The sequence below is a fragment of the Carassius gibelio genome, chromosome B4 (assembly GCF_023724105.1).
Source record: "Carassius gibelio isolate Cgi1373 ecotype wild population from Czech Republic chromosome B4, carGib1.2-hapl.c, whole genome shotgun sequence".
In the NCBI taxonomy this organism is placed as follows: domain Eukaryota; kingdom Metazoa; phylum Chordata; class Actinopteri; order Cypriniformes; family Cyprinidae; genus Carassius; species Carassius gibelio.
Genome location: NC_068399.1, coordinates 9534992 through 9554319, shown reverse-complemented (window position 1 = coordinate 9554319; position 19328 = coordinate 9534992). Strand labels below are relative to the sequence as shown.

Here is a 19328-nt window from a genome sequence, read left to right as displayed (position 1 = left end):
GCAAATGCCAACAAACAAACTGGCTCAAATTGGCTGTTAAATTTAGAATTTGACAATTATTAGTACATATATTTTACGAAACAATTATAAATATACCAGTCAATAATCATGGGACTTAACTGATAAAGTCATGCCTTTGGGGTCATTTTTGGGAGACGTCATGCAGTCTGTATCTTAGGCACTATGCCTGCTTCATTTTGAAATCCTAACAAGCTCTTTCAATGCTAGAATGGAGCACCCTTCTAAGGGGATATCCCATGGCAACCGAACTGGCACAAGAATCATTGCGCACAAATTTACACACTGACACAAAACTAATACACACACGCATAAAATACCAGAACACGGCAATCGACTCTTGTTTGGTAGCCTCGGGTCTCAGTGTGGTAAAGCGGTAATCCTGTCAAAAAACAGGTCGAAGTTTATTATCTGCTGCTCAATACCAGACACAGGAACACCAGGACATAGAGGGCCCCTCCAGATACATAGAATGAGAGAGAGAGAGAAAAAGGGAAACTTTTTGCCCTAGTTGGGACATCGGGTCAGTTTTTTTTGGTTCTGTTATGAATTAAGGCACTGGGTTGGCACAGTTCAACAGTTACTTGTGGATACGTTTAAGTTCACCTCTAGTTGGTGACATCTCGACACGCCTGACTACAAAATAAAGACTTCTCAAAAGTAAGTTTATGTTTTCTTTTTTCGCTCTCTTAGAGTTTGGTAGTTACCATAAAAACGTAATGAGTTGGGAACTCGACAAACCTTATGCAATACGTCTGTATTCAATTTCCACTTAAGCTTGTAGCCACTTAAAAGCATTTAAAGGATGCAAAGGAAATTCTGGAGATTTTTCAAATACTCTTGAGAGCCTAAAGCAAACTTGACTCACATTCAATTGCTTACTTTGAATTGCTGTGGTTTAATGGTACTGTTTCTAAATGTATAATGGCTGTTCGTTAAAACGAAAACAACGAGGCAACTGAGAGTGGTTTTGTTATGCATTAGCATGCAGGTTGGAGACTTTCAAAGCAGTTAGTCACAAATAAATTTGATGAATTCATCACATTAGTAGGACATGGATAAGAATTAGTGTCTCCATTAAGTCATTCTGATAATCGGCACATCTGTCAGGAAAGTTAATGATTCTCATGAACTGCTCTTTGTCTGCAGAAAGCAGGTGGTTTAATTGGCTTTAAAGAGAAATTACACGGGCGAGTTGAGCATGGGGATTTTACACGGATGCTATAGGCAAAATACAAAAAGCAAAAGGTAGTTTTGGTAACACTTTAGTTTAGTGACCAGTTCTTACTATTAAGTAGTAGCATGCACTTAGTCAAAAGTCATAGTTACTAGTTAGTTTAGTAGTGAGAATTGATCCCCAAACTAAAATGTGACTGCACTTTTAGTATAAGTTTTACAAAGCATAGGTTGCCAGAAATCAATTACAATCTCATATTCTTACACATTAACTCTAATCGTGTAATAGCTATTATGTTATAGATATTTTATAGCTATGTTATAACATCTTATTTCATTAGAAATATTATACGTTTTTCTTTACCGTAACATACAATACTAGAATATCACATAGTTCTGTCCAATTGTGTTTCTGCAGAACAAAAAACAAATATTTAGCCTTGATTGATTTCACAGTAAAATTCTGAATGCAGTATTTATTTATTTTTTAAAGCCCATCTGAATTATTGTGTTCACTCGAAACAGTCAAGTCAGTAGCCCTGCACTCGACAGTGGGACAATACAGTACTGGACTGTGGTGGATTATTACCTCACTGTGGTTCGACGTTTGTTCCTGTGATGGGGAAGACTGGCCAGAGCACGGTGGACCTCAACTCACCCTCAGACGTGAAGCAGGCAGTCCCGTTTGAGGACCTGGATCACAACAGTGTTCCTGCAGAAGAAGAGAAGGAGAATAAAGTACCAGATAGAGGATCTTGGAAGGGAAAATTTGACTTTCTACTGTCCTGCGTTGGATATGCCATTGGGCTGGGAAATGTGTGGAGATTCCCTTATCTGTGTGGAAAGAATGGTGGAGGTGAGAGAAGAAAGACAAAGCCATTGCTGTTAGGCTGCTGAGAAGATGCCTGGTTGGAGCAATATGCTTTCCATGGTTTTGTCATGAAGGACATTTTCCTCAATCAATCAATCAATCAATCAATCAATCAATCAATCAATCAATCTGTTTTTTTGAGTAGGTTCATGGCTGTGGCTGGGGTTTAAACACCATTATTGCCCGCCTTGGATATTAGGTAAAGTTAATCATTAGTTTAGGTCTTGAGTCGAATTAGGTTTGTCAAGAATATTGTTCCAGATCCGAAAAAAAAAAAAAAAAAAAAAAAAAAAAAGTTGATAGAGGAATGTGTCCTTCTTGGTAAAATATGCATATGTCATAATTAAGAAACATTTTGAGTGTGAATACCAGGAACTCAATGGACATGTGGAATTTACATTGTAGACTTCTATACTGAAAGACTAGAGGTGTGTTTCCCAAAAGTAGTGTTGATCAACTATGGTTCTCTCATTCCTCTGAACAAGTTCTGTAATGTGCATAATAGCTCAATGATTCAGTGTTTTCAAAGGTTCCAGGAAATATTGAGCATTCGCTTTAGTACCCCCCTGAGTATGCTGCCATTCAATCAAACATATTTCAGACAGGACCACTTTGGCAAGTTACTTGAGTTTATTGAACACAATTTATCTTTGGCGGTATGGTTCCTTATGGGGGTTCTTGAACATACAAGAGCTTAAAAATGAACCCCCCGGAACCATCAGCTTGGAAATACATGACAATTAAGACTAAAGCTGGGAAAATAAATCGATGCATCGCTAATTGAGAAATGATTCAGCATCGATTTGGAGATTTTCCGAATGCATCGTGATTCTTTCTTGAATCGATTCTGAGCTTAGTTTTGAACAGCAAATGGCACTGCATGCTTTACGAAAACCGGAATCTGCTCGTTTCCAAATTCGTACACAAACTTGAACCTAGAATAATCTGCAGAAATCTAAAAACCTTAAGTAAATTTTGTATTACATTGTTTTAGGAGCTTTTCTCATCCCATACTTCACTACTCTGGTCTTTGCTGGTATCCCACTGTTTCTGCTGGAGACGGCATTAGGACAATACATGTCAGTGGGGGGGCTTGGAGTATGGAAATTAATACCCATGATGAAAGGTAAGAAATATTCACATACACATGAGATATTTGGAGGCTTCTTAAAGGGGTCATATGACGTTGCTAAAAAGAACATAAGTTTGTGTATTTGGTGTAATGCAATGTGTTTATGCGGTTTAAGGTAAAAAAAAACAAACACACATATTATTTTCCACATAATGTACTGTACATTATTGTTGCTCCTCTATGCCCCGCCTTTCTGAAATGTGTAGATTTTTGTTGCGAGATCATTGTTCTCAAAAGCAAGTTGTACGCTGATTGGCCAGATATCCAGTCCTATTACTGGCCGAAATACCTCAAGTGTGTGATGGAAATGTTACGCATCTTACCATACTGTGATGCTGAGGAATTTGTTGCATGCAGTGCGAACACAATTTTCTGATTGTAATGACTTATAATGTCTTTTTTATGTGCTGCGTTGCATATCGCACCGAATAAACATAAAACTATGTCTGCATTTGTGATCGGAGAAATAACAAACAACAAGCACTACTCTACACTACGGCGGCAACAACAATACTATAGCGAAAATCAAAGTTGTGCCTTCTTTCTTTGTGTAAACATTTGGGAAGTGTATGCAAATCTTCCCATACAATGACGTAAATGTAGGGGTGTGTTTAAATGTGGCGTTTTATATTTTCATTTATATATGATGCTATTAAAATCACATTTAAAATACATTTAAAATAAAATACAATTATTTTTAAAAATAATAATTATATGATGCATATTTTTTGTGTAGCTGGCACTATTGACTAGCATTGGTGGGCAGTATAATAACCTTTATTCATGTGTTTTAGGTTCATTTTTGTAAGATTTCTGGAAGATGGCGAGACAAATCTGTACTTATTTCAGAAAGTATTGATGATAGTGATATGAGTGCATCAGAAAATCAGGTTGTAGTAATAAAACAAGTTGTTGAGGACCAAGGAGGAGAGAAGCAATGAGGGTGATGGCAGTGATAAAGAATACTGTAGGTTGTTGTGGAAGTCAGGCCTTTGGATACATTGTTGTATACCAGTTTGAAAGATGTGATCCATACAACAACCAGAGGTCAGGAAAAAAGCCAATATCTATTGGCATTACTATACTGACAGGCAGCAATGCTCCAATGATGACTGCACAAGTCAACATTTACTTATGTGTTGGATGTGTAGAGTACACTGAAAAAGAAGAGTCTTGTTTACTTGTGCTACGATAATTGATTTGAAATCCAAGTTGTTTTAATGCTTTTGAAACACTAAGACATGGTTTTCAGGCAGTGAAATTGCATTCCAAATTTGTGTCAAGCTTCAGACATTTTCCTCGCGAGTTCCAAATCAAATATAGCAACAACAACAAGAAACCCTGAATGTTCATAAAGATTTTTTTTATGTTTTTATTTTATTTATTTATTTATTTTAAACAGTAAGACCTTTTCATTTTTCAGATGTGTGTAAAATTTCAGACAATTTAGCAAAAAGAATTTACCCTAATGGGGCAACATCAATAATAAAGGATGGATCCCTAAAAAAGGTCAAAGGTTAGATGAAGAAAACAAATTTTGGATAATTATTTTACTCCTAAATATATGTCGAATATAAAGTCAATGCTTTTTTTAAGCTGTTAATTCACATTTAGTCCTATATAGGGCTAGACAGGTGGAGCTGGGAGAGGTGGAGGGTTTTAGAGTACCTCTAATAAGTACTGCAAGACTGGCCTACAAGCAAGCAAATTGGTTGTACAATCATCAGAGGTCAATCAACTTGTTTCTTGTAGTAAATTATGTGATTGATGGGAGATGCATGTACAGAACCTAAAGTACTAATTTTGGCATTCATACTGGCTAAATTCTGAATAGCACAATAATCTTACTTTTAAATTCTGTTATTATTATTATTATAACAGAATTTAATTATTATTTATTTAAAGATGGTACCTGCTATTGTAGTTTGTGTCTGTGTGTCTTGATAGTTTCACAATAGTTTGGCAGAATTATACTTTTTTATGTATTTATTTATTTATTTGTGTTGTATCAACCAAGGTTTCACTCTTAAACACATTTTGTGTCAGGTGTGGGTCTAGCTGCTGTGGTTTTGTCCTTCTGGCTTAACATCTATTACATCGTCATCATCGCCTGGGCTCTCTATTACCTCTTCAGCTCTTTCAAAGCAGTAAGTATCCTTTTTTTTATGCAAAAACCATACATATTTAGAAAATGCGGGGTATTTGCTGCAATTTTGGTTTCATTATTAATTTGATTAACGCAAAGATTTCTTAATTGCAATCACTGGTCAAATTGTTTTTCTTTTCTTCAACCCACCATGCATGTCTTTATCTAGCCCAGTGAATTCAGCTACACTTGTCTTAGACTTTAAAAGAATTTCTCAGCGTTTTCTCAGAATTGCTTCTTCTTTCAAGCTCTCTCTTACTCTCTGTTTCTCTGCATCTCTCTCCGCCTCCTTGACCCCCTTAAGCTCTCTTTGGCTCTGTCTTTGCTCTAGAGAGTGTTTTAAAGGCTCCACAGAAATAATAACTGCCTCTGTTTTGTGGAAATTGAACTGCAGTTTCTGCCATGGGAATAAGAGCTCATCTCTAAGGCAGCGCAGAGGGAATTGCAAACAAAACAGGCATTTGTTTTATGAATGAATTGTGCTATTATTTTTTTATGCTTTTCATCCGCCATTCATTGCTTTACTCAATTTGCTTTATCCTTTACCTGTATTCTGCACATGGTGGTTTTTGCCAAAGCAAGTACCATTAACTACTATGAGTGCTCATACTTGGAGATATTTGACCAAAACTCTAATACACATACTTTGTTTGCTCTATTTTATTATTATTTTTTTTTTTGGCAACCACAATAGCATGTGGTACTAATAACTACTCAGAATAACAGCTAACTAACAGCCGCAAAGTATCCAACTAAAAACCACTCAGAATATCTATTAACTTTTAGCATCTTAACGTATTTTGTCAAATTGACTAACAAGCATTTATGGTAAATTAAAGTTTACCGTAAGGTTATGTCAACTGAAACTTGTATGTCATTTGCAATTTAGTAAATAAATTAAAAAAGAGGATTAACGTTAATTATGATAAATATTTAATACATTTAAATTAATTAACAATTAAAACTAAAGGTAAAATTATAATGAATTATTGATTTAGTATGTTAGTCAACACTTGCAATGAGTGTTCTTTTTAAAGCATGACGAAATATAATTAAAACATAATGAAAAAAATTACTTTAAAGAAAAACATTAAACATTACATAGTGCTCCGTTAATATTATATAAAAAGCATGTCAAAAAGCATAGTCACAAATTTGTTACTAAAGCATTGTTAACTACACTTGAAAGGATAGTTCACCCAAAAATGAAAATTCTGTCATAATTTACTCAAACTAAAGTTGTTCCAAACCTGTATGAATGTCATTCTTCTATTGAACACAGAATATTTTTTGAAGGATATGTGTATCTAAACAGTTGATGGTTCTCATTGATTTCCATAGTATTTTTCCAGTGATGACCATCAACTCTTTGGTTTTATTTGATTAATATTGTAATATCTGCAGTACAATTGTGTGTGGGTTTTTTTTAAGCTTTGAAGTACACTACAACTGCTTCCGATAAAATAAAGTGAACTTTCTCTCTCTTTAGGAGTTACCATGGCAGACGTGTGATAACCCTTGGAACACTGATCGCTGCTTTTCCAACTACAGTCTGATGGACACCACCAACCTGACCAGTGCCGTCACTGAGTTCTGGGAGTGAGTCGAGAACAGGAATAAGACTATTTTTGTAAAATATCCAAAGGTTGCATAGCATTTCATGCACTGATACAATACTTAAAATTGTTGAAATTTCCACTTTACGAGCCAAAACGCACTGTTTTTGTGTTTGTCCCGTTTAAAAGAAAATGAGCTGTAGCTCCCATCTCTCTTTTCAGATGAGTGCGGAGCTTCAAGAGCTCATGCTCGTGGGCATACCGGTGGTGTTACAGTTTAACTTGTTGTGACTGCGTTACTGACCTCACATTGCTTCCATATGCATTTTTTAACTACCAAATTACTATTTACAATTATTCTGGTAGCATGTGAAGGCAGCATTAGAGACAATGGTAGTTTTAGCATCATTAGTCTTACAGAGAGCCAAGAGGCTCTTTTGAAAAACAAAATGTGAAGCGTGATGCTTACTTTGTCTGGAGTCTGGACGTTTGCGCATGAAGTGTTATTATCGATCCCTCTTTCGGAAGAAATCTTTGCACAACTACAGCGCTTAACTGACTCTTGTTTGTGAGGCAGTCGGGCATAAAATGTTAGCACAAACATATAGGACTTTGAAATTAAATGAAATTTAACCACGGTGTCCTCAGCGGCCTATGGAGATGACTATGTTTGCACTTTTAGTGGTTTTTTGGCGCTGACGTTGTTCCTCCAGCATTAGTAATGTCGGACCGCTGCTTCTCAGTCAGGGCTGTGTATATGCTAAAAGGCCAGGGAGTGTCGCAAATGGCCTGGACTTTTCAGAGTATGACGTCACAATAGTGAGAAATCTGGAACTGTTTGTGTGGAGAGACGGTTTATGATTTATTCGGATTATAAAACAATGAGTGGGTGAATTATTTTTCCCATCATAGGTCGGTTGTTTTCACACCATGTCCACGAAACAGTGTTCAAACACCTTATAAAAGTGATTTTTATTTTTATTTTTCATTCTGTGGCACCTTTAATGAAGTTGTAAGCTAAAGTCCAGTTGCACTGATCAAGTAGTTATTTTCCTGAGCTGGTAAAAGCATTTCCAGATGTTTTTTGATTCCATTGAGAATATGCATATACATTATATAAACTATTTCAACAAAAGCACAAGTTACATTACAGTCTAACTAAATAATTGTTTACTTTATAGGAGGAACATGCATCAGCTAACAAACGGTTTGGAGGAACCAGGGGAATTGCGCTGGCCGTTGGTTGGAACGCTAGCGTTGTCTTGGATTCTTGTCTATTTCTCAATCTGGAAAGGAGTGGAGTGGACAGGGAAGGTGTGACTGCTCATATTCTTTCTATTCCTCATACAACCCCCATTCCCCTTTTGAAATAGTTCTAAAAACTTCCAAACCTTTACCGTATACTTGTCTTCTCATTTATGCAGACACTTACTTTTGGATTCTTTTTGTTCTTCCATTTATGGACAATCTCAGAGGAAAAATATATTGCTCAGAGGTTTCTTTATCATTGCTCAGTAGATTTCTTGGAGTTTTACAGTATGTTCTATTTACTTTGTTGTTTCATTCTAAAAAAGAAAAAAAAATTGAAGAATTTGAGTGTAATTGTCGACTTTGGGCTCTGCACAGCTTTGGGATCTTTTCAGAAACATTAGTTGATGTGAGATAACTGGTGTGTTTCTGTTATCACTTTCTAGATATACGAGATTTTGCATATTATTCATTATTTTTCCAACTTCATTTGATAACATAATAGTAAAGAATTTTCACAGATTAAGCATCATGATGAGTTGCCAATGGCCATGTCTTGACATTAAATTGTAAGCAATTTTAATTATTGATTTTTTATTTAAAAAAAAAAAAAAAAATCCCGGGATAAAAAGGAAAATTGCTTTCTTTATCTGAGGATAATTGAATTTTAATGTGATCCTTGCATGGAGCCAGAAGAAATACATTTTCTGGCTGTCTTTAACCTTGATGGACATCGCTAATTAAGAGCAATCATTATCCTACACAGAAAAAAACCATGTTCCTACCAATCACTGAACAGAAACCAGTGAAAGCATTGCACTAAATAATCTTGTCCTCTACAGCTACTCTAAAATGATTTACTCTATTTAACTCTCTCTCTCTCTCTCTTTCTTTTCATTTATCTCTTGTCCTCATTAGGTGGTCTATTTTTCCGCCACGTATCCTTACTTCATGCTCTTTATTCTGTTTTTCCGTGGAGTCACTCTCCCTGGAGCGATAGATGGCGTCCTCTTCTACGTCACCCCAGACTTCAACAAACTTTTGAAATCTGAGGTAAAATGATGAATACTGAAATGCGTTTGATATTTTAAATGACATTTGTTTTATTAAATGATAAAATCTCAAATATGAGATCTTAAATGTATGTGTAGGACTTATTCGCAATAACTAAACTATAGTAGTAATGCTGCTAACTCACAGAACACTAATTCATAGATATACACACTTCGGTTGCACTTTATTTTACAGTACGTGTATTTACATGTACTTATAGTGTACTTACAGTGTATTTATCTAAGAAAGTTCTGGTAATACAAGGTAACTAAATGGGGTAGGATTAGGTTTAGGGGTAGGTTCAGGGTTTGTACCTAGTTATTACATAGTTATTGTAATTACTATAATAAGAACATAGTATGTACATAAGGAACAGGACTGTAAAATAAAGTGCTACCCACACTTTTCATCAATGATAGACACTGTATTGTGCAATACTGATATGCTAATCTAAATAAAATAATCACTTTTACAAATTTACACCCTTGTAAAAGGCATAATTTACCCAGTTCTATAAATTGTCACATTTTACTTTTAAAGTAGAAATCTGATGGTCTGCTAAAGGATTTGAAAATGCATGTTGCTAACAATAATGGTATCATGCATTGACATTCCTTATCATATGTTTCTTATCAGGTGTGGTTGGATGCTGCCACGCAGATCTTCTTCTCTTATGGTCTTGGTTTAGGTTCTCTTATTGCTCTTGGTAGCTACAACTCATACAACAATAACGTCTACAGGTTAGAGCTACTAATTTCTGTCCAAATGTACAGAAATTCTGTATTAATGATGTGTACGTCATACAATCTGTTGTACAAACTGTCTTTAACACAGTGCCTTTTCTATGAAATTCTGTTCAGTTTACTACTGTTTCCCCGTGCTTCAGTTTATCTGATTCTTGTTCCTTCTATAGAGATTCTGTCATCGTGTGCTGTATAAACTCCTGCACCAGTATGTTTGCTGGGATCGTCATATTTTCCATTGTGGGCTTCATGTCGTACATCACAAAGAGACCCATTGAAGAACTGGCTGCTTCAGGTCATTGTGTCTCTTAGACATACTTTTACTTGCTATGAAAATAAAACCCCTTTTCTTTCATGCTTTAACTGAATGTCATGTCACTTAATTGCATATTAAATGCAATTACATTACAAAGATTATAGTTTAAATTACTATTACATTACACTACTGTTAGCCAAACTGTAGAGACTAAAGTAAAACTTAAAGTACGTCTTTACATATAGTTTCATAGTTACTTCTATAGTCTTTGAAATATGGTTAGAGTGTACTACTGAATGTATGTCATGCATTTAAATGTTGTAATGATGAAGAATCAATTTAGCATTTTAAATGTAATATTGAATAAAACATGTGTTGAAATTATATGTAAAGTACTTCAGTCTATTTCAGTCAAATTTAAATGTACTTTAATTCATATATATATATAGTGATATGTTGAAAGGATTCATCTTGACACTTATGTTTAATGGTTTAATTATCAGGTCCCGGTTTGGCATTTCTGGCCTATCCACAAGCTGTTACACAGCTTCCCATGTCTTCTCTCTGGGCTATTCTTTTCTTCTCAATGCTCATGATGCTGGGATTGGACAGTCAGGTATTACACATTGTCGAAAATATATATATATAACACTTACAAATTTACAATCTATTGGAAGTGTCTAAATTATGGTTTGTAGTAGTTGACATGTTGCCTCAGAGAATATGGAGTTATTGATAGAGCTTGTTTTGAACCCAGAGCACTCCTCTAATGGTGCTACATTTAGCAGCATTGCACCATTACTCTTCTATAGATTTCAGCGCGTAATGATTTTTTAATGATTAAAACTAAACAAGTTATAAATTATTCATGAGGTGTTACTTTAGTTTTGTTGTGTTAGGTAGGTGAAAAGTAAAGCCAAAGAAGATCACAAGAGAATGTAGCACATTAAAATGAATCTCTTAAAAAAACAAGAAAAAAAAGAACATGAAACCATTTTAACTAACGTGTTAGTGAACATGTGAAAACGTAAAAACTATCATCAATTATTTGTCTTGTTTAGGTGTAATATAATAAGTAACTCCAGATGTAACACCATATGTTTTGATTGTTGAATCTTAAAGCAAAATTACAACATTTTATATGAACAATAGTATAGTTTTAGTTTTTTTTTTGTTTGTTTGTTTTTTGTTTTTTGCTATACCCTAGTTCTAAAATAATGTGATTTAATTTATGCTTTTTCATTTTATACTTTTTACACCGGTATGTGGCAGTTTTGTACAGTGGAAGGCTTCATAACTGCTCTAATGGATGAATATCCCACAGTCCTGAGGAAGAGAAAGAAACTCTTCATCCTCATGGTCTGTATTATATCCTTCATCATCGGTTTCTCCAACATCACCCAGGTAAGATGCCTAAAAAGCTATTTGTTTTATTGATTGGGACAATGCAATGTTTTCTTCAGTTTATAATGTGTGTGTGTGTGTTCTTTGTTTTAGGGCGGTTTATATGTATTCAAATTGTTTGACTACTACTCGGCCAGTGGAATGTGTCTCCTGTACCTGGTCTTTTTTGAGACAATTTCCATTTCCTGGTTTTACGGTACATCTATAAACATATTTGAGATGAGGAGACAAATATATGTGACCCTGGACCACAAAACCAGTCTTAATTGAGATTTATACAGTACATCATCTGGAAGCTGAATAAACAAGCTTTCCACTGATGTATGGTCTATTAGGATGAAAAAAAATCTAAATACTGAGAAAAGCGCATTTGAAGTTCAAATGAATTTTTAGAAATGCATAATACTAATCAAAAATTAAGTTTTTATATATTTACGGTAGGAAATTTATTAAAATATCTTCATGGAACATGATCTTTACTTACTATCCTAATGATTTTTGGCATCAAAGAAAATTTTATAATTTTGACCCATACAATATTTTTTTTGGCTATTGCTATAGATATACCCCAGTGACTTAAGACTGGTTGTGTGATCCATATTTGATGTAAATTTTAATGTGAGGTTTATGAAATCTGAAGATTTCAAGCTGACCTTTATCCAGTTAATGTTCCCATATGATTCCCTCCTGGTAGTGTCAGGGTTTTCATGTAATGTTGCCTTGTAGCAATAGCTTATAAATGTAAACACAGTAGTTACAATGCACACTAGATAAAATAATGCACTTACTAGGCATGAAAAGGTAAAACTTCAAATAGACAATGTTAGACAATGATTTATTGTGTACATTTGAAATTAGAACAATGAAATTAGATGGCAATTTTCAGTTGAATTTTGAGGCCAGAAGAATCCATAAATATATACCATGTCTAGTTAAAAGAGTGTTTTGGGACAGGGTGGAAGGAAGAAGTTCTTACTGAATCTAGCTTGCTTGATAAGCGGAAACATCCATCTCTTCTCTTTCTTTAGGTGCAGAGAGATTCTATAAAAATATCGAAGACATGATTGGTTATCGGCCTTGTGGCTTTTGGAAATATTGCTGGACTTACTTTACTCCGATAATCTGTTTGGTAAGTACTGTACTTCACCCGCAAGCAACGAAATAAAACTCAGAGACTACAGGCTGCCAATGTAACGCTTTGTTATTATTAAAAATAAAATAAATATACAAATCTTTAAACGTAATGCCAGATCCTATAAGACGTGTTTTCAATGTCTATTAAAGCTCTTTTTTACAGTATGGCACTCCGTTTTATCCTTTGATTCAACTGTATGATGAATCGAGTGATTGATTATACAATTAAAAGCCAATGTCCTCAATGAACTTATAATTGATTTTACTTCTGTTTGTAGGGTGTTTTCACTTTCAGTGCCATAGAAATGACTCCTCTGACACTAGGGAAGTATGTGTACCCGACCTGGGGTCAGGGCATCGGCTGGCTAATGTCCCTCTCTTCCATGGTTTTGATACCCGCATATATCATATATATGTTCTTTACTACCAAAGGCAGCATCCGACAGGCAAGACCAGATTTAATGTTTCTGATTTTTTGTTTTGTTTTGTCACAGTGTCCTTCCTGCCCTGCTTCCTTTCTTTTGTCCATTCTTTTCAAATCCTAAACAGTTTTAAAATGCACTTCATAAACCTTCTTTACTCCTTCTTTCAAACTTGCAAGCTTCCTTCCTTCTTTCCTTCCTTCCAATTCCAATATCCAAATGTATATATTCCTAATAAACTTGTTCATTCGTTTTTTTTCCTTATGCATTTCCAAACAAACTTCTAAATATCCACATATTTATAAACTTACATCCTCCCTTTCCTCCTTCTTTTTGAACCACGTTGCAATAAACCCTTGAAGGCCTGTAAAGTTATTTGACTTCCTTATAAACTTCCCTACTTTCTTCAAAATGTCCTTACTTCCAAACAAATAAGCAAACTTCTTAATATCCAAATGTACTCTCTTCCTTCTAAACTTCCTTCCCTTTGCTCCTTTCTTTTTGACAACCTTTTGAAAGCCCTTCCTTTTGAAGTTGCATAGTTCCTACCTTCATTTTCTTCTGAGATTCCAAGCATGCACCTGAAGTTCCAAATGTACCTCCAAAGATCCTTCCTTTCGAGCCTGCATACTTCCTGTCTTCCTTCTGAACAAATGTACTTCCAAATGAAATTACTTTATTCTTGCCTTCTTCTTTCTGAGCAAACATGCAATCAAACTTCCTTACACTCTTAAAAATAAAGTGATGTCACAGTGATGTCACAGAAGAACCACTTTTAGTTCCACAAAGAACCATCTCTTTCTTACCTTATTATATTTGTATATTTTATATTTGATAAATTGATAAATTAACTTAATTAAATTGATAATATTCTGAAGAACCTTCTTTCCGCTTAAAGAACATTTTGTGGGACAGATCTTTATGGAACTATTTAAACAAAAAAGGTTCTTCAGTAGCTTCATGAAGCACAATTTTTATTTTTCAAGTGTCATTTATTTAGTTTATTTTTACTACTCAGCGTTGGCATAAGATGACCAAACCCACAGAACTCACAACATCGGAAATCAATGATTCCACACAACAATCCACACGCATAGGAAGTACAGATGAAGCTTCTGTCTGAAATCATCTTTTCTGTGCAATGGCCATTAAAGACCAGTGGCTAAGTATATTTTCCTCCGTTCCATTCTTTTTGTCTGTTGGAGAGCCTATAACAGTTGGAAGTGGACTACGTACATGTTCATCGGTTTTCTCCCATTTGATTTTATTTCATGCCTCTCTGATCTTGCATCACGTAATGTGAGGGGCCTGCAGTACCTGTATCTGTCTTCAGTGGAGAAAGCAATTTCAGTCACAGCAACAATTGCAGTGATCAGTATAAATGTAAATGCAACCCAGGCAGTTGGAGATCTACATAACTGTTGCATTCCTGTTCTATATTAGATTTCTCCCAGAATTTAACTCAAGCTAGGGAGTGAACGGTTGTGTTTAGTAGTCTGTTTCTGGTCACAATTTATTTAATAAAATTAACTACAGGAAATCTTATCCATTTAAAAAAAAAATAATAATAATAATTCTGCATTAAGATTTTAGATTAAAGGTCCCGTTCTTCGTGATCCCATGTTTCAAACTTTAGTTAGTGTGTAATGTTGTTGTTAGAGTATAAAAAATTCTAAAGCTCAGAGTTAAATGCCAAGCGAGTATTTATTTAACAGAATTCGCCTACTACGAAAGACCCATTTGGGCTACACCCCTCTAGTTCCTGCAGTAATGATGTCACTAAAACAGTTTTTATGACTAACCTTCGCCCCCAGAATACACAAAAAAGGGGGCGTGGTCTTGTTGCGCTCGCACGGAGAAGAGGAAGAGTTGCGTTTGTAGAGTAAGGCACCGAACCCCCAACTGCTCCCCGGGTGCCACAGCATAAATGGCTGCCCACTGCTCCGGTTGTGTGTTCACTGTGTGTGTGTGCACTTTGGATGGGTTAAAAGCAGAGCACGAATTCCTAGTATGGGTCACCATACTTGGCTGTATGTCACGTCACTTTCACTTAACTTTAATAATTGTTTTTAAATAAAAAAAATTAAACAACACCATTATTAATTCAACAGACTGACAAAACCATATACCACACATAAACTTTTATAACAGTTTGTAACATTCAACATTACAATTTAACCAATTCAAGCTAACAGCCAAACGTAAAAGTATGACAACTACTAAATAAACAGCTTACCATTGTGAAACATCCTACAAAAGTTGTGCTTGCACAGGTTTCATACTCGATCCTCTTCATCTATGTACTCCGGGTCTGATTCCGGCTCAAACTGATTGGGTAAAATTAAAGACATGTTTACAATAACACTGAGCGCATGCATCTGCATGTTATGGTAAGAGGCGTGACCTTTCCAGGCAACGTGCGCTAAGCTGCTGTCGAATCACAACACAGGAACTGCTGGCCCAATCAGAACTCGTTACGTATTTCTGAAGGAGGGACTTCATAGAACAAGGAAGTCATCAGCCCGTTTTTATGACAGTGAAAACAGCAGTATACAGATAAGAAAATTGTGTGAAAATTTTGTTTGTTTTTTAACACTCGAAACATGAACACATCTTATATTGCACACTGTAGACACAATCAAAGCTTAAACCCCCCCACCCCGAAAACCGGGACCTTTAATCAATAATATGAATGTGTAAGCATATATGTTTATGGCATATATTTTTAAACATTTTTTTTTTTTCACAATTTTAATCACCTTTTGCCTTTACTAGCTCATTTTATATGGCCCTGTGTTCTCACAAATGTTACATTACAACTATTAAAGTCTTTGAAATAATATGATGTGATAAAGAATCATGCATAATAATCATAGATGACTTAGAAAAGTTATATTTAAACTAGATTTAGATTTTTGTATGTTAAACTGTAACATTTATCAGCTTCAAAAAAGTAAGTGGTTAAAGGGATACTCCACCCCAAAATGAAAATGTTGTCATAACCATTCCAAACCTGTAAAAGCTTCATTCATCTTTAGAACACAATTTAAGATATTTTGGATGAAAACCGGGAGGCTTGTGACTGTCCCATAGACTGCCAAGTAAATTTAAGGTCCAGAAAAGTATGAAAATCTGCCATCAGTGTTTTAACCGTAACGTTATGAAGGGATGAGAATACTGTTTGTAAGTGAAGAAAACAAAAATAACGACTTTATTCAACAATTCCTTTGTCAACAGTCTCCTCTCATCCCTCAAACTGTTGTCAGCCGTGCCACAAGGATGCGCTGTTTCTACATGTATTTATGCTTTGATTTGAAAGAAAACAGCGCATCCTTGTGCCGCGGCTGACACAGAAGACCTTAGGCAGTTTGAGTGAGGTGGAGAGATCTAAATGTCTTTTCTGTGAAATCTGAGGTTCTTTGTTTTGTTCATCATTTGTGGGGTGCCAATATTGTTTTAATCAAATTGAAAACAAAAAGATAGGTTATTCATACATTGTTTTCCATTTGCTACTGTATATTGAAGTTCACAATTTACATTACAGTATTCATGTTAACTAAGTGATGCTAATGGACATAACTCTTTATAAGCATGCCTGTAAATACATGTTGTTAGTATATTTTAAATATTCTAATTAATTGTATTTACATGTAGTATGTGTGGCATATTATATAACCAACAGTGTGTTACAGCGGACAACGTATTTAATTTGAAATAATTGAATACACGGCTATGGGAAATAGAACAGTCTTTAAAATCCATTCAACTCTTAATGATTCAGTCAACAGTGTGTTTTTGCATTTTTTTTTTTTGTAACACTTGAGCAAAATTAGACATGACTTTGAAGGCCTGACAACATGTTTATTTATTTATTATTTCTAATGTGTTTACTTTTTTTCCCTGTTGAAACAGGAAGTTGAGATGAGACATATCGAAGGGCTCATCGCTTTCATAGACATGAATTAAAATATTTGAATTATTGCCTCTCTAACTTCATTTTTTTAACTTTGTTTCTTCATAGCCTTTTTTCAATTTGCATCAAATTAAATATGCCATATGTTCCAAATGTTTTTGTGAAGTGTTACCAAAGCTATAAAGAGAACTCTTATTTTGATGATTGTACTGTATGTTTTTATCCTCACTAGATTTTTTGTTGCTTGGTTTCAAATAAAATAAAGGCAAAATCTGAACTAATTTATACGTCTAAACAAGAAACCCATTAGAAATGTATGTCCAACTTTCAGGTTCACTGATGCTTCCAATTATACATATATAAAAAAAAAAATCGATATATATTATACCAGATAACATCAGCCATGTAATTTAAATTTTTAAAATATTGGTTTGAAAATATTAGTAATTCAAAAATAAGAATATCTTGAGAGGAACTATGATCTTTATTCTTGCATACTTTGACAAACACTAACAATCCAGGACATAGCAGCAGCATATAAACCAAAAAAGTAATATGCACAGTGATATTTTATTACTGCCTTCGATTTTAGCAGCAGTTCTGAGAGGGAAAAAATAGACACTATTAGTTAGCTGACCTCAGTTAGTGACCTTTGACCTGTGTTGATCCATATGCTCTGCATTAAAATACTCTATTATGTGTGGGTGCAACAAACCATTCATGCTAGTCTGAAAAGGACTGTAAATAAATAACCAGACCACTCATGTAGGTCTGGAATAGACAGAAACATGTTTAATAGCATGTAAGCCTATCATACAGAAAAGAGTTAAACCCACAGTTGGATAATGGAACTGAATGTCTTTCAAACACACATAATTACAATAACAATAACTTACTGTGAAAATTAGAGCTAATAAACGTTGATGTTATTCTGCCTTCAAGTTCTCCTGGTATATATATATATATATATATATATATATATATATATATATATATATATATATATATATATATATATATATATATACTTAAATCAGTTCTGTAACTGTAAGTACAAGAATATATGAGTTTTATTTGTTTAGAATAAAACTGGCTCTTTTTTTTCTGACTTCATTTCTGAACAAAGCCTTTTAGCACTACATCTACAAAACATAGGTGAACGAATGCACATTAGTGTGTAATGAAGCCTTATTCATGTGTTTGTCAATGATTTATCACACAAGAAAGTAAAAAAAAAAAAAAACCTTAATGAGTAGTATTTTTTATCAACATTAGTTAACTAGTTCAATGTATCTAAAGTGCCATCATTCTGACAGGACTTGAAGGCAGCATAACTTATCAGTGCAATAGCCCTTCTGCAGGCTCAACCAAAGTTAGCATTAGCATTAGCATAGCCTTTGGTTGTGTAAAGGGCTTAAATTCAACACTCATCTGTTGGGTTAGATCACATCTTATTCGCTAGCCAGGGTACATTCGCTCAAGCATAATAAACTCTTCAAAACCAAGGTCATGCACAATTCATCTGGCTCCCGGTTCCCATCACCTCCACGCCAACTCCCTCAGGGGCCAAATGCAAGGCCACAAAGAGTAAAAGACAAAAAGCGGACTCCTGTCACTCAGTATTTCATAGAAAGGAAATGGGTGCTGATTCTTTCACAATTTTTGGAGCTGGTTGCGCAGTTCACCTACGTTTATTTTTCCAGACTAAGCTATGCTGTTGAAATAAACGAGAATTATAGCTATACTAAGCTATACTGTTTTGAAAAAGGAGAATGATAGGTCTACGTGACAGTTGTCTGTTACTCAAAGGCTGGATCTTTATAGGATTATGTCATTATTTACGCACACTCATCTTGTATGCTATTATTTTGTACGCTGGAGATATTTTGAAGAACAACAGAGACATCTATGAAAACCAACACAAGCTCATTGGAAAAAATATTTGCCTCTACATACAATTCACAGCAGTTTACAGCTAAAATGGAACTACTGTAGTGGCTGTATAAAACCTACAACTTTTGTTGCTTTTCAGAAAAAATAAATAAAAATAAAATAATTATTACAGACCATGGAAGTAGACTAATAAACAGTTTTCTTTCTTTCTTTTTCTTTTTTTTTTTTTGTATATCTGTGTGTGGTTTTTTTGGGCGTTTTCTATATTATGTTAAACACAAGTCATTGATGCCTGTTGATAAAAGAGCTCAAAGACTAGTAGGAGCAAGCTAAACTGGCATGGTTGCTTAAAGGAAAGCTTTG

General features: G+C 34.7%; 1 protein-coding gene across 2 annotated transcripts; it reads left to right on the top strand.

Moving 5' to 3' along the window:
* Positions 1-340: 340 nt before the first annotated feature.
* slc6a1l (solute carrier family 6 member 1, like) lies at positions 341-17353 on the top strand. Of its 2 annotated transcripts, XM_052554317.1 has the most exons (15): positions 341-678; positions 1720-2050; positions 3060-3191; positions 5244-5344; positions 6833-6942; positions 8081-8213; positions 9066-9200; positions 9837-9940; positions 10114-10238; positions 10703-10815; positions 11472-11603; positions 11697-11799; positions 12632-12732; positions 13016-13183; positions 14178-17353. In XM_052554317.1, exons 2-15 carry the CDS (start codon positions 1813-1815, stop codon positions 14280-14282), a joined length of 1800 nt encoding a protein of 599 aa, XP_052410277.1. In that variant the 5' UTR covers positions 341-678; positions 1720-1812; the 3' UTR covers positions 14283-17353. The 2 variants fall into 2 exon arrangements, with proteins under 2 accessions (XP_052410277.1, XP_052410278.1); XM_052554318.1 differs by lacking the exon at positions 341-678 and having other exon boundaries at positions 1580-2050.
* Positions 17354-19328: the final 1975 nt, after the last annotated feature.